This window comes from Topomyia yanbarensis, chromosome 1 (genome assembly GCF_030247195.1).
Source record: "Topomyia yanbarensis strain Yona2022 chromosome 1, ASM3024719v1, whole genome shotgun sequence".
Taxonomy (NCBI): Eukaryota; Metazoa; Arthropoda; class Insecta; order Diptera; family Culicidae; genus Topomyia; species Topomyia yanbarensis.
In genome coordinates this window covers 58,562,832-58,587,301 of record NC_080670.1, presented here as the reverse complement: position 1 = coordinate 58,587,301, position 24,470 = coordinate 58,562,832, and the positions used below count along the sequence as shown (strand labels likewise).

At 41.0% G+C, this 24,470-nt stretch overlaps 2 protein-coding genes across 2 annotated transcripts; one reads left to right on the top strand and one right to left on the bottom strand.

Moving 5' to 3' along the window:
* The first annotated feature begins 764 nt into the window (after positions 1-764).
* On the top strand, positions 765-1,449 carry LOC131677713 (large ribosomal subunit protein bL27m). Its single transcript, XM_058957702.1, has 3 exons — positions 765-927; positions 984-1,147; positions 1,213-1,449. Exons 1-3 carry the CDS (start codon positions 870-872, stop codon positions 1,414-1,416), a joined length of 426 nt encoding a protein of 141 aa, XP_058813685.1. The 5' UTR covers positions 765-869; the 3' UTR covers positions 1,417-1,449.
* A 1,157-nt stretch (positions 1,450-2,606) lies between these two features.
* LOC131677712 (DNA damage-binding protein 1) lies at positions 2,607-16,105 on the bottom strand. Its single transcript, XM_058957701.1, has 8 exons — positions 15,896-16,105; positions 15,509-15,657; positions 14,486-15,095; positions 13,653-14,424; positions 13,423-13,586; positions 12,373-13,365; positions 12,122-12,311; positions 2,607-3,357 (listed from the first exon to the last, which is right to left on the bottom strand). The coding sequence occupies exons 1-8, from the start codon at positions 15,954-15,956 to the stop codon at positions 2,880-2,882; spliced, it is 3,417 nt and encodes a 1,138-aa protein (XP_058813684.1). The 5' UTR covers positions 15,957-16,105; the 3' UTR covers positions 2,607-2,879.
* Between the last annotated feature and the right edge of the window lie 8,365 nt (positions 16,106-24,470).

The following is a 24,470-nucleotide window of genomic DNA, read 5'->3' as shown; positions in this document are numbered from 1 at the left end:
CGTTGATTCAACGCCCTCTCTAGGATTGTGCATACGATGTTCGGTTTGTTTATTTGCTGTCCCCCATGCAGTTCAACGTGAGAATATTTATTTTGCTGCTTTCAAAATGTGCACGAAAGTCTATCTACGGACGAAATGAGCAATAATCGTTTCAACAAAAATATGTTAACCGTTACAATAAAGTTATTAAACGAAGATTTAAATTCTTTCCTTTTATTTATATACATACATCGTCAACGCTTTTTATACTAATGAACAGCTCGTAGAATGACACAATGAACGGAACCATGCATTTCAACAGCTGTTGGGGTAGAACCTGATTCAGTTTCACTTCAAGCATAAACGACGTAAGTGTGCTTATTTCTTGAGCGTTTTTTCAAAACGTCATATCTGCAATGAGTTACTCTCTTTGTTTACTTTCTCTTCTGTTAATAATTCGGTCATTTTAACATTTATCCCTCAACTCTTTGCATAATATGCTAGTTAAAACCACCGTCTTTCGATCTGTACTGTAAAATAAGTGAAAAGTGTATAGTGACGCCGTAAACATCGAAAGAGAAAGTAAACAAAGAGAGTAACTCATTGCAGATATGACGTTTTGAAAAAACGCTCAAGATTTAAGAAATCAAAATGTGAATTTTGTGGAAGATTCGCAATATTTTCACACTTTAATTTTACTACTCGGCAGCAGTGTCGCTGTGAGCAGCTGATTGGATGGATCAACTCATGCTAACGCTAACGCATCATACAAACGTATGAAACGTCAAACGTAGTTTACGTAAAAAATCGAAAATTGGTGAAGATATTTATTTTTTGTAATTTGTATTTAAGAAGCTAGAAATATTACATTTCGCCAGGTTGACCAAAAAATGAATGCGCTTTGTAAACCACACATTGCTAGCACACTACATAAATCACCATTATTAGGTAAATACTATAAGTGTAATACAAAATTCTCTGAATCTTGTTACCTTTCGTTTCAGTTTCAGTGCGCAATGCTTCGAAGAAAACCGGAGGCAGTACGAAAAATCCTCCCGATCACGGACGACCCAAACATCGTGGTTGGAAAGTGCAGGACGGTCACTACGTTTCCGCTGGAACCATACTAGCCACACAGCGTACTCCTCGCTTCCATCCCGGTTTGAACGTAATTTTTTGCGAAGCAATCCTGAAAAGACAGCTCGCAATAGTTAATAAACTGCACTCTTTCAGGTGGGATTCGGCAAGAATGGTTCCATTTTTGCTCTTGAGCATGGCCGAGTTTATGTAACCTGTGAAAAGCTGGATCCCAACTGGGAGCATACGTGGGTACAGAGAATCTATGCGGGTCGCGAGAATCAAACAATCTACAAGAAATTTTTCAACGTGGTTCCAGTCGAGCAGCACCAACGATTTAAATTGTTGGAAGAATCTTGAATAAAGCTGATTAGTTAGATATGTAGCATAGAATGTTGAGGTTTGTTTTTTAAGATATTTAAATAGTTATGGCTTTTTAAGTATCGCCGAATAAGCTTTCTAACTACCCTATGAGTAGTAGCTTAAAACTAGCAGTATTTTGATTTCTAACATTGTGGTAATGGGGGAAAGTCGGCCAAGACGGGCACTGTGGGCAAATTGCAAAATTCAATAAAAATGTAATACGGTTACATTTTTTAACGATTTCAAAAGCTTCTGAAAGATACTGCAATAATCAAATATGCAAAATGTCAGATATATGAGCAAAACTGTTTTTTTTTTGACAGCATGGTAATGGATATAATTTGATAGTAAAAAATAACGATTAAAACCTGAAAATCGTTGATTTCGGGATAGGTATATATAAGCGCGCAAGAGGTACTAGGCATTTAACACATGGTTGGCGGAAAACGGAAACTTTACCCAATCATTCTGAATATAGATAAAAAATGTGTCATGTCATGACGGACACAGTAAAGTAGGGAAAGATGGACATATTTCTTAGTCCAATGCATAACAGAATGCCGTCAAATTGCATACTCTTGGGCTATTTTTCATTATCGCTACATTGTGATGCACCGACAGAAAACAAAATTTATTGGTCCAGAAGCGTCTCACTCCCTTGAACCAAATTTACACCATTCCGATCCGATTCAGTGACGGTTCAATACGGACGCCAAAATTCTTTTATGCACTTCAATTGCGAGCATTCACACTTGTTCGGAACGGTGCCGTGCCGGATAAGTGTGAATGCTCGCATTTAATGTGTATGAAAGAATATTGGTGTCCGTGTACGATACTGAACCGTCACTGAATCGGATCGGAAAGGTGTGAATTTGGCTTTATCCTATGTCCATCTTTGCATGTTCATTCATGTTCGAGGATTTTGTTCCTCTTTCATAACCATTTTAAACATATTTCTGTTTGGAATTTCGTTAGTATAAGTTCTTATATTGGTGCAACATCATCTCAAATCACTGTTTAAATGCAATTTGCGAACAATGCATCAATGGGTGAGTCGAATTGGCTATTTAACATTAAGGTGTCCGTCTTAGCACAGTTCCCCTAATAATTGATGACTGTGGGCCGATTTCTTTACCCTTGCCGAAAGGAACAATTCGGATTAACATGAGCTTCCTTCTACAGCTAAATTAACCTTTATAGTGAACCGTGCGTTCACTGGAATCTTGTTTTATTATCTCACACACAGGAAATAATTGTGTACGAATAAAGTAAGGTTATGTGAATTTACCTTGTGTTGCATGTGCTTGTGTACATGGGTTGTTCGTCGCCGACATCAAAGAATCTAAACAGGGCTGGTATACTTCATCACACTGCGCGCAAATAACAGTTTCTGTTCGGGAGGCGTTTTTCCCTGGCGACTTCAGTTTAACGCTGACAATGAAAGTGAACTAAATCTGAACCTAGTGTATCCTGGTGAGGTCCTCTACAATCTTGATTATATCATCTACCGATGCTTCCTTCTTGGTTCCGTCCACGTCAATTTGCAGTGCCAATGCAGCCTCGTTCATTTTCTCTCGACTGAGATCGAGAAAACTTTCCACCAAATCGCCGTCGATGAATCCCTCACACCGCTCGGTTTTCATCTCAGTGTGGAAACTGCGCCAGTAGGAATGATCAATCTTACCTACCGATTTGATCGTATCGGTCAAATTTTCCTGCAGCTTTCGTAGAAACTCGTAGTAATCAGGCGGTATCTGGGTGACAAGACCGATCGCACCGCTGACCGTACCGAACAGTACGCATCCACTGGTTGGCGTCGTTCTTTCGCCGATGTTCTGCATCACAAGCGATCCGTGGCGGAACACGTTAACCATATCGCCGAGGTGAAACTGGGCAACCTCTGGCATCTGCTGTCGCTCGTCGTCGGTAGTTGCCGCACTGCAACGAGAGGGAAGACCCGAATTAATTAATTGGTAGAATGAATAAACTTGTCACATCTGGTAGAACTGCGAACATCGTGAGTAGTAGTTCCTTTCAAAAGTGATTATAACTACTAGTGGTCGCATGCCGCTGTTTACACTGATGGTTTATTATCCGTTCTTACAAATTCTAGGCCCATTACAGTTTAACATATTGCCCCGGGTACACACATGTCAAAGTAATGGGATACAATATGCTAGAGCGAGACAGTAGCCCTTTGCTCCCTCTAGTAGTTATAATCTTTTTCTTTCCTTTTCTTCGTCGAAAACCTATTGGCTGGTTCTGTATAGCTCGAAAGGGCCCTTGTTTACCACTAGAACATTGTTTATATGGCTTACTGCATCGGACCATGAAGCAGATACTTAGTTTAGAGGATAGAAGAAGAGCGATTTACGAACTACGCAATACCCCGCCCTGCTTTATTATTCTACGTCTACGTAGTCCTTGTCTTTTCTTCCATATATTTATATCTCCCGTAATTCTCAAGTATTCTTTTCTACTATTAGCCGGTCTCTCAGTCCGTGCATCAACGGCCTCTTCTGAGAAAGGCAATATAATGCTTCCCCCGATAGTAAAATGGATATGATACTGCCGATCATAACTAATCAAAAGGTGCCTCGAGAACTTAGTAGGGTAAGGTCAACCGCCGGGGTAGCGAAATGGCTTGCGGTAATTTTGCACTATATCAGAGCGATCAAGCGAGGCTCCGAGTTAATTGTGGAAAACTCGTGAGTAAAAGAAGTGATCTGAAAGCATAACGACCTGTAGCAGACTGGCCAACGCAATAAGTTACAGCATGTTGGAATCCCAGACAAAGCTGAATGTAATGCTTCCGTAAAAACGGTCGGTAACTCATCTTCGATGTAACATTCTGCAGTGCGTCATCGATGGATAACATGAATTACTCACTAGTACATATATAACGACCCCCAGACGAACCACTGCACCATTAGTCGGTGGAAGTGTACTGTAACGTGGAGGACTTCGACAAGGGTCGAAGAACTTCGTGCAGACAGCATAGCTGAACAGCGATGAGCTCTCGGAAACACTAGCAAGGGCATTTGATATAAAAATGTCGAGGGAAATGGAGCCAAGGAACTACCGGCGTATTGGTGGAACGAAAGACTCAACATCCTCCGCGCTGCCTGCCTGAAAACCAGAAGGCACGTTCAGAGAGCAAGGTCTAAGGCAGTCAGAGAAGAGTGCAAGATGACATTCCGGACGGCAGGGTCGCTTTTAAACGAGACATGGTGCTTAGTAAGTCTACAAGGAGCTGTACAGAGAAATAGACGCTAACCCCTTAGGCAACGCTTACCGTGTCGTCCAGGGTCAAGGATCCATCGACGACAGTCGAAATGTGCGCTGACAAAATGAAGATTATCCGCAACCGCATGCCACGTACACCGTACGTCAATGTAGACGATGAAAATGCTGGTGACAATCGAGACTCCAACGATGAGCTCCTTATGGTGCCAAAACAGGTTTGGGATTTGCAGTTCCAATATCAAAAGGCTCCAGTGTTCATTTATCGTGGACTCTAAGTCTGCGGTGCATTGATGCAACGCAGACTTAGAGTCGTCGGTAAAGAAACAAAAAAAGTGCTGAAAGCGGGCAAAGCTCTCGGACCGGATGGTATCCATAACGTGGCACTGAAGATCACGATCCTGGCGTTTCCGAATACGTCCAGGATAGTTCTACAGAAATGGCAGGACGATGGCTACTTCCCGGATAGATGGAAGATCCAGAAGCTGATGTTGAAAGGGTAATCCTCAGCAGACTGATACCCTACGCTGAAAGTGAGAACGGACTATCGCAGAGGCAGTTCGGGCTCCGGAAAGGGATATCGATGGTGGACACCATCCGCACACTCATCGCGAGCGCGGAGAAAGCATTGAAGCAAAAAAGAAAGGGTAATCGCTACTGCGCCGTGGTAACGATAGATGTGAAGAACGCGTTCAACAGTGCCAGTTGGGGACGACCGCAGTTGCGCTACACAGAATGCGGGTTCCGGACTATCCATGTAAGGTTCTAAAAAGTTACTTCCAGAACCGAGTAATGATTTAGGAAAGAACAAGGGGCAAAGGTCGATTTGGGTCACGGCAGGAGTCCCTCAGGGTTCTATACTTAGCCCAACGTTCTGGAATATAATGTACAACGGAGTGTTACACTGGAACTGTCTAAGGGAGTGGAGATCGTCGCTTTTGCAGATGATGTTGTCCTGACGATAACAGGCGAGACCCTTGAGGAGGTGGAGATATTGACGGCAGACAATAGGCATTGTGGAAACTTGGATGGCTGACGTTAAGTAGCAACTAGCTCACCACAAGACGTAGGTAGGGCTGGTCAGCAACTATAAAAAAATCCAGCATGTCGTGATCATCATCGGCATTCAATTCCACTGAACCACCTGGGTGTGATGATCGATGATCGGTTTAATTACAACCGCCATGTCGGCTATGTATTTGAGAAGGCTGCGAGGACAACTAAGGTATTGGCAAGGATCATGCCGAACATCGGAGGAAGATGTAGCACGAGACGTCTCCTGGCGGGTGTCTCATTCTCAATACTGAGGTATGGCGTACTGGCGTGGGCTGCTGCGCTGAACTCAAAGCGTAACCGAACGAAGTTAACAAGCACGTTTCGCCTAATGGCTCTTCGTACCGCGAGCGCCAGCAGAACGATATCGGCGAAGGCGGTATGCGTCATTGTCAAGATGATTCTGCATCACTCTTGCTGGCTGTGAATTATTGGAGAGATGAACTTCCATTTGACGCAGTTTTCGCCTGGGCACAAAATACATGAGAGGAAGAGGTTTTAGAGACGACAACGTGAACCTCCCATCCCAAGTTCGAATTGACGATGACGAATTCGAGATGGTCGACGAATTTGTATATTTGGGCTCACTAGTAACCGCCGACAATGATACCAGCAGAGAAATTCAGAGACGGATCTTGGCGGGAAATCGCTTTTTTTTGGATTCCGGAGGACGTTCTGGTCGACAAAATTCGCCGCCGCACGAAGTTGATTATCTACAACACTGATTAGACCGGACAGCCACGAGACCTGGACTATGCTCGTGAAGGGCCAACACGCCCTTGGAGTTTTCGAACGAAAGGTGTTGCGTACCATCTATGGTGGTGGGCAGATGGAAGACGGAACGTGGCGCAGGCGAATGAACAATGAGTTGCATCAGCTGCTGGAAGAACCATCCATCGCGCATACGGCAAAACTAGGACGTCTGCGGTGCACAGTGGTCCCAAAGAGCAAAAAGGGGGTTTTTTAGATTGCGTCAAAGCGGCTGAATTTAGCAATATGGTGTCTTTGAGAAAGTTTCTTGGAGTAGAACTCCCCTTCTTTCTGTCTTATCGAATTGATGATTAATCCCCCTTATAGTGAGTTACGAAATTTATTTTCTTCAATAATTCAGATAGACAAGTACTTACTTCAGCAAAGTTGTAGAGAAACTCGTTGCAAACATTTTACCTGAAGACTTCAACTCTATCTTTTAAGCTTTTTGAGATATGGGACATTATTTGCAAAAGACCCCTTAAAACAGTTTTTCATCGATAAGTTTTCTTCTAGATTTTTTTCATTATATAAATGTTCTAGGACATTGTTTGGACTATTAAACTGCATTACTTTGCCGAAGACGGAAACTTGTTATCGCTAGTATGTGTGGAGATATTCACGTTTTTTTGATTGAAAATAGCTCTTTTTCCAATGCCGATGCCTTTTAAACGGGCAAAAACGGGCAAACCACTTTGTAAACAAATTAAAGTGCAAGAAAAGCACAACAAATGCTGGAAAAATCAGATCTCCCCAAGGCGGCCCTCTATGGAAATACTAGAGCTGTTCTGGCATTAAATACATCACTATATATTACTGTTAGTTCTGAAATAAAGGGTTAAAGTAGCAATGAATAGCCTTTCTTAATTTTGTAAGCACGTCTTGAGTAAATACCAAAAGTTGATGTAACGTCGTAAGAATGTCGGACGACGACCCGGTGAAGATGGTTCTTGAGGGCGATCCTACTGGAACAAAAAGACGGGGCGCACAGCGAGCACGGTGGATCGACCACCTGGAGGACGACCTGCGAACCCTTCGAAGACTGCGAGGCTGGCGACAAGCAGCAATGGACCGAGTGAAGTGGAGACGGCTTCTGCATACAGCAAGAGACAACAAGGCTCTAGCCTGAACGGTAAGGTAAGTAACAAATGCTTCTGGAAGTACCTGCATCGATTTGGACATACTTCGTCACCCTTTTGCCCGGAATATGTGACAGTCGACAACATGGTCGAAGAGATGTGACACGATGAGTATATCTAGGATGCGATTAACATAGTAGTGACGAATATACTCTCCGAGTAGTAGAGGAAGTGGCGAAGGGACCAACAAAGTAGCGCCGCCTACTAGGAAGCCGTCGTGAAACAACAAATCGGGTTCGGAAAAAATTCCGCGGCCGGGGAAGTCCACCGGAGTAGACTAGCTCCACCGCCGGGGACCACTTGAGTAGTACGGGACACACCACCGGTTCAGGTCATCCTAGCCAGCAAACCAGGCGTCAGGCTCCACCGGAGTCGCCGGACCGACCTCGACACCCTACCGGGTAGTTCGTGAGTAGGCTACCACCAGGATCTAGTACGAGTAGATCGCGTCGAACAGCCAGCAACGGGTCGTTGGGGCGCCAGTGAACCAGAACCTACACTCTACCCGGACTCGCTGGACAGAGCTCGGTACCTACTGGATGACGTTGTGATAACAAGTTATCACCTATCACGTAATGAGGGTGCCAACGGAAGGGCCTCAAACCACTGTTACGTTAGTGAAATAATAGTCAAGTTTGATGACTTGGTAAAAGGTGTGCAATAAAAAATTCAACCATCGAAGGGCTAGTGGCTTGAAAAGACGGCGAGTAAAATATTGCCATGAGAAAGCAGTTGACAGCAGACAATTTCCGCTTACGGCAGACTTCACTTGGTTCAGACACGCGGAAGAAAAAGGTTAGGTTGGAATTTGGTGGTTGCGAATGCAACACTGGCACGTTTTTAGAGAAAAAGATTTTACGCGCGTGTGTGTGAAATTCGTTCGGAAAACTCCTTGTCGCGAGTGAATCTTGTTATGTTTGCACATAGTGGTTAAGATAATGTATATATTGAATTAAATTATGGTTTATTGAGGTAATTGTGGTAAGCGTACACGGCATACACGACAGAAGAGACGTGCGATTAAAAACACTCGCTTGACAAGCAAAAATTTGTCTGGCAAGAAAGACCGGACGTACGTAAAAACGTCAAAAGGGGAAAGAAAAAACGTGAAAAGAAGAAAAGAGGATGGCCGCCATCGGTTCCGCACGTTTGAGCGAAAAGTTTCCGGCTTTTGTGCCTCTCCACCGTTTTCATTCGGTGCGTTTAGTGGTGCAGAAGGCAGACCTGGACGTGAATTTGTGGTCAAACAAGTGCCATCGGCTTTGGGTAACGGTGTGTAGCGTAAAGGAATCGGCCGAAAATTTTCCCCAGCGAAAAAGCACGTTTTCTCCGGAGGAAAAAGCAGAGCGCTGTGTGTGGAAGAGACAGCTGCCTTTTAAGGTGAAAGGTTGGTGAAAAACTGACATAGAAATCCGACCATGATAGCCTTCTGCGGAGTAGAAAACTCGTGGTTTGGCTCGGACGAGTTAAATTCGCACACAACTGCCTCTATAAGAAGAACCGGTTCGAGATAAGGAATGAGAAGAAGGATGCTGGAGATTGTCTCGGGAGAAAGTTCGGTCAGGATTTGCTTAGCTCTTTGGGCGAGTATACGGCCGGTCGGTTCCGACAGCATGAAGTAACAAGTTACTTTACGCTTGTTCGGACATGCCGTAGACTCAGGTGATTCGCATTTCTAATGCCAAAAGACCCTGACCACTACGGTAGCAGACAAAGGGTTAAGTCGCCGGTGAGCTCTAAGCTTGCATATATGATCCTTCCACGCTTTTCTAAACTTTCTCCTTTCAACACCTTGCTCTCCCTTGAGTACTATGGCTCTAAATATTGAAAAATATACTTCACCTTCCAGTCCCTTGCTAATTAAATGCCGAAAAAACTGTTGACAAATTAACTCAATAGGTCGTTAACAAAAATGGTTAACAAAAAAATGGTAAAAATATACGGCCGGAATCGCGCGAATCGGTTCTCGGGTTTTTGCGGTGCAAGTATGCAGTGATCCTGTCGAGGAAAACGGTAGTGAGAAGTCGATGTGTTCCCGTTCAATTTTGTCGAACCAATTGAATGCACCTCTTGCCAACTTTGGACAACCGCACGAGTAGCATCGGGTCAACTAGGAGGAAAAGAAGACAAAACAACGTCGGAGGGCTCAACGGAGAGGAAACCCTCAAGCAATTCCCGGGATCGTATGATGACGACGGCCAACGTCATGGACGCCTCTTTATAAGAACCATTTATGATGTGGGGAATTTTTGGGACTAGATTTGGGTACAGTCAACTTTTATTTTACAAACTCCTTCAGAAAACTGGCTGCATCCACACGTCATCAATTTATCCGCTGAAAATTAGTGAAAATGGCCTTCAATTACCGGACCGTTCAGTGATTATAGTGGAGCAGTGACTTCCTGGACAGTAGTGGTGACCCGGTCGAGGGATCAGCCCAGAACTGTGACGAAAGAGCGTAAGTCTTCCCACGCAGCCGTCGGGCAGTCGGTTCGAGCACGTACTACCAAAGACAGAAGGAAGATTGTCACGTCGGATTTGAGCGAGCAACTGATCATGACGAGAGTGGGGGAGACTCGGATCACGAGCGATCTTTTCGGAACATGGTCCGAATGCGATGAACGCATACCGAGAGCCGGGATAAAATACGCTATCCAATGAACCGGCCAGTTCGCACGGTGAAGGGCGAAGCGCGCGGTCAACGGCAGTCATCGATTTGGAGCAAAGCCGGATCTCAGTAGACGTCATCCAGAGCGCCGGTATCAACAATGTGATATAGAAGGCCAGGTCGTCCACCGAGTGAACACCTTAGCCCTCTCAGCACAATTTATCCACACATACACTCATCTTGACTAAATTCCGGCGTCACGCACGTGAATGCACATTTTGGGCTAGCTAAACATTATAACAACACGTACCGTAAAATCCATGCACCAATCAAGGCGTGACGCGACCCGTGCCTTTAGCTATTTCTGGTATCAAAATGGAAAACACTAAGAACACTGTGAACATGAGTTGGGAGGAGATTGGTGATGGAAGCAGAGGATTGCGCTAGAGACGAGGATCGGACAGTGATCAAAAAGCACCTAGACCAGCCCGGCGGAGCAACAGGTGCGGCGAAGAAACGCTGGGTGGCTGCTGAGAAATGATCCAACAATAGGGGTGCAAGAAGGAACCACAACCGAAAAAGATCAAAGTGCAGGATCCAAGACGGACACAAAAAAACTGAGCAGTGCCCAACCTTCAACGAATTGGTCAAATCGAACTCGATGATCATCATTCCGGTTGTGTACCCTGCGAATACCCTTTAGCTGTATACAACTGAATGCTACTCGGTGCGCACTGATCGATAGGGTCATGGAGCAGAGATCAAGCAATACGAGACCCAATTTTAGGAATACATACAAACAAGGGTATCTGACAATCGCCTGTGCATACAAGGATGCAGCTAAGTAACTGCAGGATGCCACAGCTGTGATCAGGTCCTGGGAAAGGCACTTCATTGGAAGCCTTCGAAGCGTGGCAGATTCCAAAATAAGCGCAGTACTTAGGATAATTTTGCGACAGCTTCGACAGAGTCGATGGAAACATCCTCGCCTGGCGCAGAATCAGAACGAAAATTTCTGCACAGAGCGCTGGAGGGTTGTGAAGAGAAACACGGTTCTCAAAACGATAGAGCTCGTGATGGCACCCCCGTCTTCGCCGAACGTGGAAGTTCTAAGCAAGCATGAACTGAAACAGCTCCTGTGGGTGGCCCAGCGCGGAACACTTCACGACGAACTAGTGATCATATCCAGCCTGCAGCAACGGTAACGAGTGTATCGATGATAGCACGCCACAATCACCCTATCGTATGCGAGGAAACCCTCTGTAGGCAAAGGCGCCAACGGCAAGAGGCATATAAACAATAAACAGGGTAGGATTCATTTAAGGAGACGTCGCTGCAATAACAGTTGAGGCACCTTCTGCTAAGGGTAAACAGGAGATGGTAATCGCATATTCCCTGGTGATATGGATATAGCACACCCTTTTTAAACAGATGGCCTCGTAAAGTACTGCATAAGCATAGACAAGCCCTTCATCAATGGATGTGATGTCAATGCATATCACACAATATGGGGTAGCACAAAAGAGATTATAACAAAGCACTACTCTACCCATGATCGCATAGTTGTCCCGTTTTCTATGGGATTTCCTATCTTTATGGGACTGATATGCGATCATGGGCAGTACTGGCTCCATGTATTCACGGACTGAAACATGGGGTCTCGCTCTAGCATGTTGTATCCCAATACTTTGACATGTGTGCACCCGGGGCAATATGTGTCAAACTAATGGGCCTAGCATAGGTAGGAGCGAGATGATGAATTATCAATGTTAACAGCGATATGCGACCTCTAGTAGTTATATTCTCTTTTGGTGGCACGGATATAAATACCAGAGATAAGATAGGTACCTTTCGCCAAATGATTGAACCTATATTTATGAACTCAGTTATGAGCTGACACACAACTTACCCATCTTTCAGGCAAACGAACAGATTGTTGCTGTTATCCGCTCCGAGGAAGGCATCATCGTCCAGAATCTCCACCGCCGTCATCCAGTTGGGTTGATAGTCGCGAGCAATTTCCTCAAAGCTGCCCTCCATCTGTTTGTACTGCAGCAGTGTAATCGATCGCATCAGATCCCCGACCAGTATGAAATCACCTGTCCGAGCAAACAAATCAATAAGAAAAATACCAAACCAAACTGGTACCAAGCAACCGACCCTTCGTTTTGCAATAAAGCGCCAGTACATTATTAAAATGGCTGCACTCGAGCCGCAAATCTTTATCGTCGGTCCATTCGTACAGGCGCACCGTCGAGTTGATGCTTGCCAGAACACGCCCGTTGAATTCGACAAGCGAGTAGCAAGCTCCTTTGATTTCTTTTTCACTGACTTGGGTAAGCGCTCCGTCCGCATAAAGATAAATAATAATCCGACCGACCTTCGGTTCTGGCTCTTCCGGATTCACCAAAGCGGTGCCCACGATATAGTACGTGTTGGGATCGTTGCCTAACTTGGCCGAAATCAGTGACATTGCGTACTCTGTTTGCATGAACTGATGCGCATGCAGAACTTCGAACGTGTTCTGATCGATGATGAGCAAATTATGAACTTCAACTTCCTGGCCAAATTCAGTATTACTCGCACCCGGCTTCAGTAGGCCCATGTTGCTCGATGAAGTCACATTCGACGTCTGTGTCGAAGCACTTTGACGCGAAGGTGTTAGACCACTTGAATCCTGGATATCCATTCGAACCGTAATAACCCCGAATGTCTGCGATGCTTCCTGATAAGCGATCCTTCGAGGCGATTCACCCAGAGGTACTGTACGAATGTGTAGTTTCTGAATTTCGTCAATCGTTCCCAGAATCACCGAGTTCTTCGTTGCAAGGGCCAAACTGTCCTGGTAAGCTTCGGCGTTCAGCGAACACATGTGGTTCACTTCCTTTAAGTTAACATTGGAGAACACCAGCTTATGGTTCGAGCTGTAGATAACGGTTGGGCGATCCGAACAGGCAAACACGTTCGTTGTGGACAGTGACCGGAACGTTTTCAGAATCGTAGGCTGTGTACCGAGTGTGACTTTCTTCTGGTCGGTCAAGCGGTTGGTGTGTTTGTCCAGCACGAAGTAAAACATGGAACCATCACCTAGAGCGCAGAGTAAGTAGACAATACCTTCGAAGCATGCCATCAAAATCGAACGAGGGATGATTTCTACAGAAAAGGCACTGTTTAGTAATTTGATTGTTTTGAATTGTTTTTGCAACTTACCCCCTCCCAGTTTCTCCGTGTGCACGAATTCTAGCTTGGGTAATCGAAGAATGCAGGCGGAAATGTCTGTCCACAAACCGACCGCGACCAGCTCTGATCGGGACGCATTTTCATCCAACGGAGAGATGTCCAGACAAGCTACTTCGTAATCTAAGGTGACGGTGCTGAAATTGAGGGTCATTGCTAAATTAGTGCCGCTACAATGATTGACGTTTCTCTTCTAGTTGTACCTTTTATGAATCAATTTTCCTGCCTCAATTTCAATGTAATAAATGTTGCGAGCAGTTGCACACACCAGTTGGCAGGAGTTGCACGCAACCACTCCGATACGCTTATCATCCGGTGGTTTCCACTCGCAGATCATCGATTTGTTGTCACACTGAATCAATCGAGCCGTTAACGGAGTGACTTGAATAATCTGCCCAAAGTCCACATTGGCGCAGTAGAACGTCTGTTGATCGCTCATGAATCCAGGGATCTCCGTCTCCTCCACTTCTTCCCCGGACAAGGTTAGAATGCGCGTATGTCCAACGAACGACAGGACGAGCGTATTATCATAGGGACTGTCGTCGATGCCCACCCTAAGAGCCCACATTCCTTTAATGCCTGGCAAATCTATACAGGCATGCTCCTGGATGCCAATGCCATTACGAATGATACGTAGCGAACCTTCCTTGTAGCTTCCTGAGCATGTAATCATTTGACCCTGTCCCTGCCTCTCGAGATCGACAATACACATGTCAATGATCGGAGCCAGATTAGTGAAAGTCTCCATCACGGTTACGTATGCTCCGTTGTCACCAGCCGTTGTGTTCAATTTTACCAACTGAGAATCCCCGTGTCGTGATCCAATGAATAGCACACCATTATCCAAGTAGGTGATACATTCTGGGATCGTAATCTCACCCAGTAATTCTACTTTGATGTCCTTCACACTTAGCTGACCTTTGCTATTTTCTTCCGTTTCCAAAAACATCATGAAAAGATTTCCAATCATGTTACCTGCCAGAACAAATGGAAAATTAGTTAAAATCGTTTGATATCACATTTAGCTCTAACGTACCCAAGAGGTACCGAAAACCCTTGCTGTCCACTCTAGCGTAGCAGTTGATTGTACTCTGTTTGATAATTGCTGGAGCCACGGCTACATAACTGTCACCATCGTGATAAACAACTGATTCCTGTCCGATTACTATTGCTCCCCCTAGTGGAGTCGGTACCGGAATCAACATAGTCGCCTCCGTTTCAACATTGTCCTGCTTCCAAGCAATCTTCGTAAAGTCCTTATCCTTAAGATTGATTTCGTGCGTTTTAATGTGTCGCCCGTTCAAATCCTGATGGATAACAATCAGTGTCGGATGTTGCGTACCGTAGAGGAATTCCACATCTTGCACGTGCATTTCCTCCATCCGCAAGCTGGTAGCTTTCAACTCGTGGGTGTCCCTATCCAGTGGAATAATCTTAAACAGACCTTCGTACAACCGCATACCAATGACGCGTGCTTTCGGATCGATAACGGCGAGGATTCCTGTCTCTGCCGGTTTGCCAACACGATCAGCTACATTTCCGTGGGCTTTCGTTATAATATCGATATCGTCGCCTTGGACTGAGCACTCCAGGATCATCGCGTTGTAGCGATGAGTAAGGATGAAGATAAGATCTTTCTGGGCTTCCTATAATGAACAAGCAGAATGAAGTGTTGTTATGCGATAAAAGCATCATTGAATAGAATGAGAATCTGAGGTTAACAAATCTTCTAAATTAATCTTTCCAGTAAACAAGCTTATAACAGTACAGTTGCATTGGGATACCCGATACGCTTAGTAAGTCACGCCGGTTTCAGCAAAAAATATTACAGATTATAGTTTATAATTTATTAATAGTACGGTAACCTGCATCATGCTTAAGCTTTGTTTACGAAGGCCCCTTGAGAGTGGTGGCGAGAAACTGAGCTGGAGCTGCTACTGACGTTGGGATGCAAGATACCTGCTTATAGCAAACTGATGGGATGATGTCAGAGTGAAAGCCTCAGCTTCCCACCGCCACTCTATGAACGACCTAACGGTACTGACTGTCGATAACTTACCGCTGGGCGGAACAATTTCATAACCGCTATCTTTCCATTGATGCCAATTTCCTTGATCGGTCGCAATCCTTCCGGCGTTACGAGATAAATTTCCAGCCTAGAACTTTTGGCCACAATCAAATTGAGATCCGATGAAGTCGTGAAATTTCCTGCAATAAAACCGCGAAAGGCAACATTAATATTAATAGTAAACAATGGGGTAAGTACTTTATTTTCGTCGTAGCTCGGACAAAAATATCGCTCTAACCTCGAAAAAACATCAGGCGAAAAATAATAGAATGACAAAAACACAGCGGAAAACGCCACAGCAGAGGCACCATCTTTTTCCCAGTCAGTCGCACCTGATAACTTGGAAGAAAAATATCAAAACTGCCGATCGGCACTTACCGGTTACGCAAGCCGTCACCGCCGTGGGCTTCTGAGCGGTCACAATATAGTTGTGAGCCATCGCGAGACCGCGTTCCGGGCCGATTGACAACAATATCCCAAATTTTCTTCTGCAGAATCGTTCACGTTTTTAACGCACTCGAGAACACGAAGGCCGCACAAAAAACTCGCGATGTAAAGTTAAAATCTCTCTGCGCGGCCAGCAACTCATCGAATTGACGAAATTTTCTGACAGATGTGCTGCGGGCAAAACGAAATAAATCGATGGCGGGAAAGCGTTTGCACCAAGATATATAGTAAGGTGAAAACATTTGACGTTTTCGAATGTGTTGATTTCTTGTTAGCGAAATTATTGTGCTTTTCGCCGAAGATTAGCATCCCGAACATCAGAAAGTAATATCGAAATTGATCGTAGAAACGTTGAATTTACAACAGTTTTATTTGTTAACAACAACTTTTGTTGTAACATCAATATACTTATGATGCAGTCCTTCATGCCTCCAAAATCTACAACGAAAAAACAATGTAAATCGATGTTTTTGATTTCAGAATGTATGGGAAAGATCAATTTTTTCATTGTTACATCCCTTAACGACCGCCCTTTTTCCATGTAAAAATCGAGTTTACAATGAAATTGGATGTAGAAACAACAAATGTGATTATATTTCCATTGTAAATTTTCCAGAATAACATTGTTTTGACGTAGGACTACGTCTTTGTTTTCGATATAGGGGTGCACGTTGCAAATTCTACAAAAATGGTATGTAACGAAAAGTGGTCCAATTTTAAACGCATATAATTCAGCCATCTCACGATAAATTTTCAAATTTTTTGCACAAATCGCCCCGAAATACTTCTAAGAATAGATTCCAATAGATAAACCCAAAGATTTTTGATATCATAGCATTAAAAAATTAAATAATATACAACCTTGTCAAAATATCGCGCATTTACACACAGAAGATAGCGCTTCCCAAGCCCTGTACGACAGATTGGTGTACCTAGCGCGCTACGCTTCTATGAATGACGTCATCATCGACTATTTAAAGAACGGACTTGGCCAGACACGCTCAGTTCCCTGTTGAACGGCTGGCGAAGCAGATCACTGCGCTGTGTTTTTTGCAGCCAGTGTAGCTGAGCTAGAAGTCCGTTACACTGGCTGTGGAGGGACGCTACCCTATGTCGTCCAACAGGCGACCGCTCCAACTGCTTCCTAAATGCCGCTGTAATGTTGCCAGTAAATTTTTGGTTTAACTAGCACATGTATTTGCTATTTGCGCTTGAAATTAAGTAATGTAGTGGTAGTAATAAGCTTCCCATTTTGGTTTAAACGCAAGGATAGTTTTTAAAACAGGATTTGATTAATTAGTTTAGCTCATCTAAGCAATTTTATCAATTCTGTAATTTAAAAGGAATTTTACGGAACTTGGTGAATTTGGCCCCACTTGCAACTGGTTTAATCAACCTGCACAAAGTGTTGCATAACGCAGGGCTGTTTTTGGAACAAAATGTGTTATCATTCAGCCCTTCGCTATGCAAAATCACGATATTATGGCAGATGGGCTAAGCGCGGCCGTTCCTTTCAATCGGGAAAGGCCGCGTGGAATTTTGGTGAAATGCGCTAATAGTGTCGTGGTGGTACTAGTTGTCTCATTCGCTCTACCCATCATCATCAGCGTTGACTCATTTTGCATTGTACGCTTGGGATCAATGTTTGGGGCGAATGTGTTGGTAGGTAGGGGAACTGGCGGTAAAATGAACACGTTAAGCAAAGTTATTATTTTCTAACTAATAAGTGAATGAGATATTACAATCACCTTATGTTTCTTGTTAGACATGTTTTGTACATATCTGGTAAAAATACTTCGTCATAAACACATTTTTTCAAACATGATTCTTGATTTCTAAACATGTCCAAAAATGAGACACGCTATAAACATGGGTAAAATGAACATGTGGCGGTGGTAAAATGAACAGCTCCTGGTGACCTGCAAAATGTCCTGTATGTATGCAATGCGCAGCGTTGGAAAGCATTTTCCGATCAATGCTAATATCCCAACAAATCATGAGCTTTGCATACACACAGGGCATTTTGCAGGCAAAAAATTGTCACGGAAGAATTGAATTTTCATGACATAATATTAACCATTTTACAATCCTGTGGCATCGAAACACATCTACAAACTTGGGGTTATCCATGGGTGTTTTAACTTTTAGTATCTGTCTGAGAGCAACTAGAAAGCTTGTTCTATACATGAGATGTGATTATATTGTCTAAAATTTGATTTTTCTTCACCGGTCCGGGTGTTTTTTTTCCCACACACTAAATACTAAGAAAATAAATATTTTACATTACGTAGTATAGTCCTACGTCTACAGTTCGTGCAACCCCATAGGGCTGCCCCTTGTAGTTTTTCGTTGTAATGTAACAATAAAAGTGGCTATAATACTGTTGTGCATTTCTATTCGGGATGCGACGGAATCAATTCTAAATAGCGAAAGAATTGAAAATATACCCTGTTAGCTCCATCCGCCTAGTTTAGAACAAACATCTAGCAATATATAGGCCCTGTTGGTCAGGTATCGGAGGTCATGAATTGACAGTTCATGGATTTATTCACCGCTTCACTACCTGTTCAGCGAAAATCGGAAAGCATTTGTTACTATTTTTTGGCACCCATTTAATGAATTGTTTAGTGTGCCTTTTTGATTCCTAACTCGATTCCTTTGCATCCTCCTAAGTTTTTGCTTGGTTCATGACCAATAGTCGCTCGAACACTTCATATAAAAATCAATTCAAATTACATTTTTGTAGCCTTGCGGAATTGAAAAGGTTAAATCACAGACTAACAAACATAACACTATGAGGGAATTCCCACAAAAAAACATCGATCCGGCAATTTTCCCAAAACACTAGCTCCACCTTTTATTCACAGACCCAAACACTCATTTGCTGATGGGTTACCCCTCAGGTTTGGGAACAATTTTTCACTAGTTGTCTATCCCCCATATGCTTGTTCATATGTCAGTGGCGCCATAATTTTAAATGTGGCCACAGTCCCAACTACAAACATATTTAAAATGACCGTTAAAGCGGGCGAAGTATCGTTTTCGAATGTTATGTCTGTTAGTCTGTGGTTAAATCTTAAAAATCGCAATCTTGTCGCAATCTTGTTTTTTTCGCTATTTTTGCTAGTTTCCAATGATAACCACAATAACCATGAACCCGCGAAGTATCGTGTATCCCTAGATAAACTAGTGTTTCGTCGATTTGTTGCTATATGTGGACACATATGAGTGTAACCGAAAAAAAATCATCGTCAAATCGTTTTTTCGTTTGCACTACACTGAGCCAAAAAATCATATAAATTTCAAGTGAAAAAGCACGTAAATATGATAAATAATCAATCACATTAGATTCATGTGCAGCATTTATTATTCATACCAATATTAATGAATTTCAAATACGCTACTAATGATTTTCAAGTTTACCAAACATATATTCTATGTGATTGTCACATACTTAAGTGTTATGTGTAAAGAACATGAATATTACGTGAATATACGATGTGAAAAATGTTTAGTTTCAATATGGTTTCACGTACTAGGCAAATGATTTACGACCGGCGATACTCGAACTCTTTTCTGTAGGTATGTAAAAGTAAATTTAATCGATTATGTACATAAGGAGCAATACCAATAAAATGAATTTATATTTCAGAATGCGGAAATGAAAACAAACTGTAAGCGTTATAGGAACCAACGGAAACAGCGACGAAGTTTGCTGATTTTCTCAGCACAAAGGATTATCATGCATCCGGCTCTAATTGGAGATAGTTATGCTATAAATTATAAGCAAATAACGTAAATATAAGATGCCTTACAATAAAATTCAATGCCTATGTCTTTATTCGCCGTTTTCCACTCTTTTTAAATACACAAGAAAAGCATTGGAATGCTATTTCAAATGCAGCTACTAATCACATGAAAATCGCATAACACATATATGGATTTATTCTGGAAAGTATGTGAAATTCCCATGGAAGGGAAATAAGCTTCACTTGAAATATACATGCAGTCGACACTGATTTTAATTAGATTGACAACAAAGTTTTCTATGTGTGAAACATGTAATATTTACGTGAAAAGTATTATGGAAAATATTTATATGTTTTTGCATGTGATTAATAAGTGATAATTTTTTTGAGTGTAATACAAAGTGAACATGCGCGTAATTCGGCGCAACGAGAATAACGAGACGAATGAATATTGTTTATTGTCACGCTAATAAAAACAAACAAACCACAGAGAACAGACGTCCATCTTCAGCATTCAACTTGTGTAAAATCTCTAACGGTTTCAAAGGTAGTTGGGATATTCAAACCAGGTGCGCTACTGTCGTCATGTTTTTTCGTGGCTGAGCTCGACAGAATTGACAGCGGTTATTCCTCTACCCAGTCAAACTAGTCCGGAACCGGTTCGGACTTCCAGCATAAATTCCAGCTCAAATGCATCAACCGATAGACTCGGAATCGGTTTTTTCTTTGAGCAAGATTCCATACTGAATCCATTCAGGACCGGTTCCGGAATGGATTTGACAGACAGTTGGGATAGGTTGGTGTGGCGGCGCTAGTGTTTATCGTATATTAATTCAAATATTTACACACGTTTTTTAGAAATTTTTGTTCGATCATGGATGTCCGTTCTCTGTGAACAAACTGTGATAGAATCAAAAAATTTCCAAGTTCTTGTAAACATTCAATCCTTTCTTGACGGGATATTTTATATAGACTCTCCCCAACTTCAAAGAAAAGCTGACAGTTCCCTTGACAGATCCGAAACTTTAGTGACCTACGAAATCGACCGTTTAATTAGTCGGTTAATTGGGTCATTAAGCCATATGTAAGGACCGCTTAATAACGAATCAGATCCACATTTTCCTTACAGAACGCAGAAAAATGAAGCCTATTTGAAACAATAAAACGTTTATTTGAATTTCAAACTTGAAGAATGTTTATTTCAAAGTGAAATATAATTGCTTTGAAAACATTTAATCAGTAGATCTAAATAAATTGTTCTGTTTGTTGTTAATTGGTTGTCTATGTTTACATAAGATTTATTTAAAAAAAAATCGTTTTTACTTATTACAACGATTTTTTTCGAAATAATGTTATTTTATATATACTTGACCTAAAATTTATCAATGAAGCGAAAGCTATATATATATATATATATATATATATATATATATATATATATATATATATATATATATATATATATATATATATATATATATATATATATATATATATATATATATATATATATATATATATATATATATATATATATATATATATATATATATATATATATATATATATATATATATATATATATATATATATATATATATATATATATATATATATATATATATATATATATATATATATATATATATATATATATATATATATATATATATATATATATATATAGCTTAATGACCCAATTTCGAACGAACGGTTTGGTTGATTCTATTCCTTTGTTTATTGAAACAACTGACTTTTTCGTTTGAAATAATTGCAAAATTCTATTTCAAACACAAAATTGGACTGCTTTTAAGAATTTTAATTTAACGGTTCAATATTGCTTATTTCAAACTAAAATTGTCTTGTTAAAAAAAGATTGGTTGGCATTAACACATATTTCAGTTTGTTTTTACATAGAATCATGGTTGGAACAAAGCATAATGTGTTCAAATCAATCTGATCTCTTAATATAAAAATTATAGAATCTTCATTTGATTTAACAAACAGAAATGCCATTGTGATTTCTATTGATTTTTTTTCTTTTTCTTTAAACTTAGCCACCGGATTTGTTGAATAAATAAGTAGAGAAAATGGCGTACGGTTTACTCCACAGGATTCAAAATTTAATACGATGAAGCGAAGATTTTCACCGATAGTGTGTATAAGGTGACTTAATTTTAATAAGCCGCTATTGCATACTAACATAAATTTGTTCAACTTAAGTTGTTTTGTTTGGTTAACTTTACCTTGATTTTGGTCAACGAGAATGACAGCAACGAACAACCACTATTTTAGTTCTTTCAAACAAAATATTTGTCGAAAATGCCGTATTATGAAGAAACAAACAAATCAACGCTTTTTTTGTGAAAAGGGCGATACTCACAAATGTAAACATAGGGAATTTTTAATAATGCGAATTAGAGGTTTGCAACGCAACCAATTAATGTAATAATTATTTTGATTCTACGATATTGCTTTCTTAAACTACAGCAAAAATACAACGGGCGAAACTATATTTTTGTTTATTTATTTAAAGTTTCGCCCTCCACCCTCCGTGCAAACCACCAGGGCGATACTTTTTTGTTACCAGTTTAGAGGCGATGCTGATTTTTTCACATTTTTACGATTATCAAGCTGATACCAGTCGTAAATAGTAACAATGATCGCTATTGAAAAAATTCGGACGAAATCGGTGGTGTAAAACGGTAGTTATTGTAAAACAAACGCGTAAGGACGATACCACTGAGAACTGACATACAAGTAAAGTTTTCAACTTGTGTAAGAAATTAAACTGTCGCTTTGAAATGACAACAGCAAGTAGCAACTTGCCACTGGTCGGCGCTTCGATCGACCAGCAATCGCTATACGGGACTTGTATGCAAACTTGGATACAACGGTGACTCACACATGCGAACCTGTATGCGATGGTAATTTGCAATTTATTTATCAGCAGAACGAAAACTTGTCAGTTACATAAACTTTGTACCAAGTGAAAAGGAAAAATGGACATTTTAGTTATTATTTTTCAAAAAAGAGGGTGGTGGTGATTTTCAACGTATTTTTATTTAAATGTTCACACAAGTTTTTCGGGAAAGTTTGTTCTAGCTTATATGGCTGTTCTCTGTGACGATACTACAATGGTGATAGGTGGGACCGAAAAAGTAAACAATCGCCAAAGGGGGGATACTTTCATTTTGTCGATTTAAATAGCAAAAACAAATTTTATTTTAATAATTTCGAATACTTTATGAAGTTTTGAGTTTCGATCACTGAATCATGCAAACACGCAGAAAAAATTAGCATATTTAAACCAAAAATATGTGTTATTGAATCCAATCATTTATTGTTTATCACTTTAACAAACAAACTTATTGGTTTGAAAATATTTTTTTATTAGAACAACAACAAATTTTTGCTTTCAATAAATACATTTTTAGTATCAATAATTTTCTTTTAATTTCAATAAAATAATTATTGAAAAACGGAACGATAATTTTGTTTTATTGAAACAACAAATAAATTTTATTGAATTCAATAAATAATTTTATTGTCTCCCGACCAATAATTTAATTTATTGGATTTAATGCATAATTTTATTGAACCTACAAATCTTCTTTCTGCGTGAAGGATGTAATAGACACTACAGTTTTTAAACAGAAATTAAAACCAAGTCTGGAAATATTCACCGTTGATTTTCTTTGAATGGTGTCACTGCTAATATCGCCCTTTTCAAGAAAATGCGTTGAAATAGTTTTATTAGTAATTTTAAACAACTGTATTGATTGAATTAAATCTAAATCTCATTTGTCACCATATCAAACAGAAAAATTGTTGAATAAAACTAAATTTTGTTTATTTTAACTGATATTTTTTCTGCGTGTGGGATGTTTCGAATGAAGCAAAACAAAATGTTACATGAAGCAGTCAAAGAGAATAGGGAAAGAGACGAAGAGTGAAAATCAGTCAAAACGGCAACACTCCCTTTATGATGATTTCAACACTAGAATTTTGGCAACCGCTTCCACAGGCAGCACTTTAAATGACTCCTATTATATTTTGAAAACAAACCGTATGTCGATCGTTGGATTTGTTTATCAAACGATGCGCATTTCGAAACAAAGAGATGAAATAATTCTAAAGCTTGTTTTTACTCATACATATACTCTAGAATGCACCTTACAATCACGATTGAACCAAATTCTGACGAAAATTGAAATTTCTTTTTTAATTGACTAATCTATGTGGAGTTGTGTTAGTGCGAGATTGAGGTTAAATCGGGTAGTTTTTTGCCAAATGAGGTTAAATCAGATGACGAATTGAAAACATAGCGTTATATGTATGTTGTCTATACACATTGCAACTGTGTTGGTGTCCTAGACGTCAAATAAGTCAATAGATGTACAATACTTATCTCCTCCAACTCAGGCATGAGTAATGTTTATTTACATTGCACGATTGGTCTGCTTAATAAGGTATTTTTGGCTTCACACTATTCGTCTCTTTCCCTATTCTCTTTGGAAGCAGTACACGCAGCATTACGTAGCGGTACTTTCCGAGCCCCTGCACGACCAGGAATGACATTTGCTGTAGGCTTTGTTTACTTCACTGATCAGCTGTTCATCAGGTTTTCTAAAAAACAGCTGATCAGTAACAGTGAACAAAGCAGCAAATATGTCATTTCGGTCGAGTTTTGGCTCGGAAAGTATGTAACACAGCGTATTTTGCTTCATGCTCCGCAGAATCCGAATCTGGTTTGG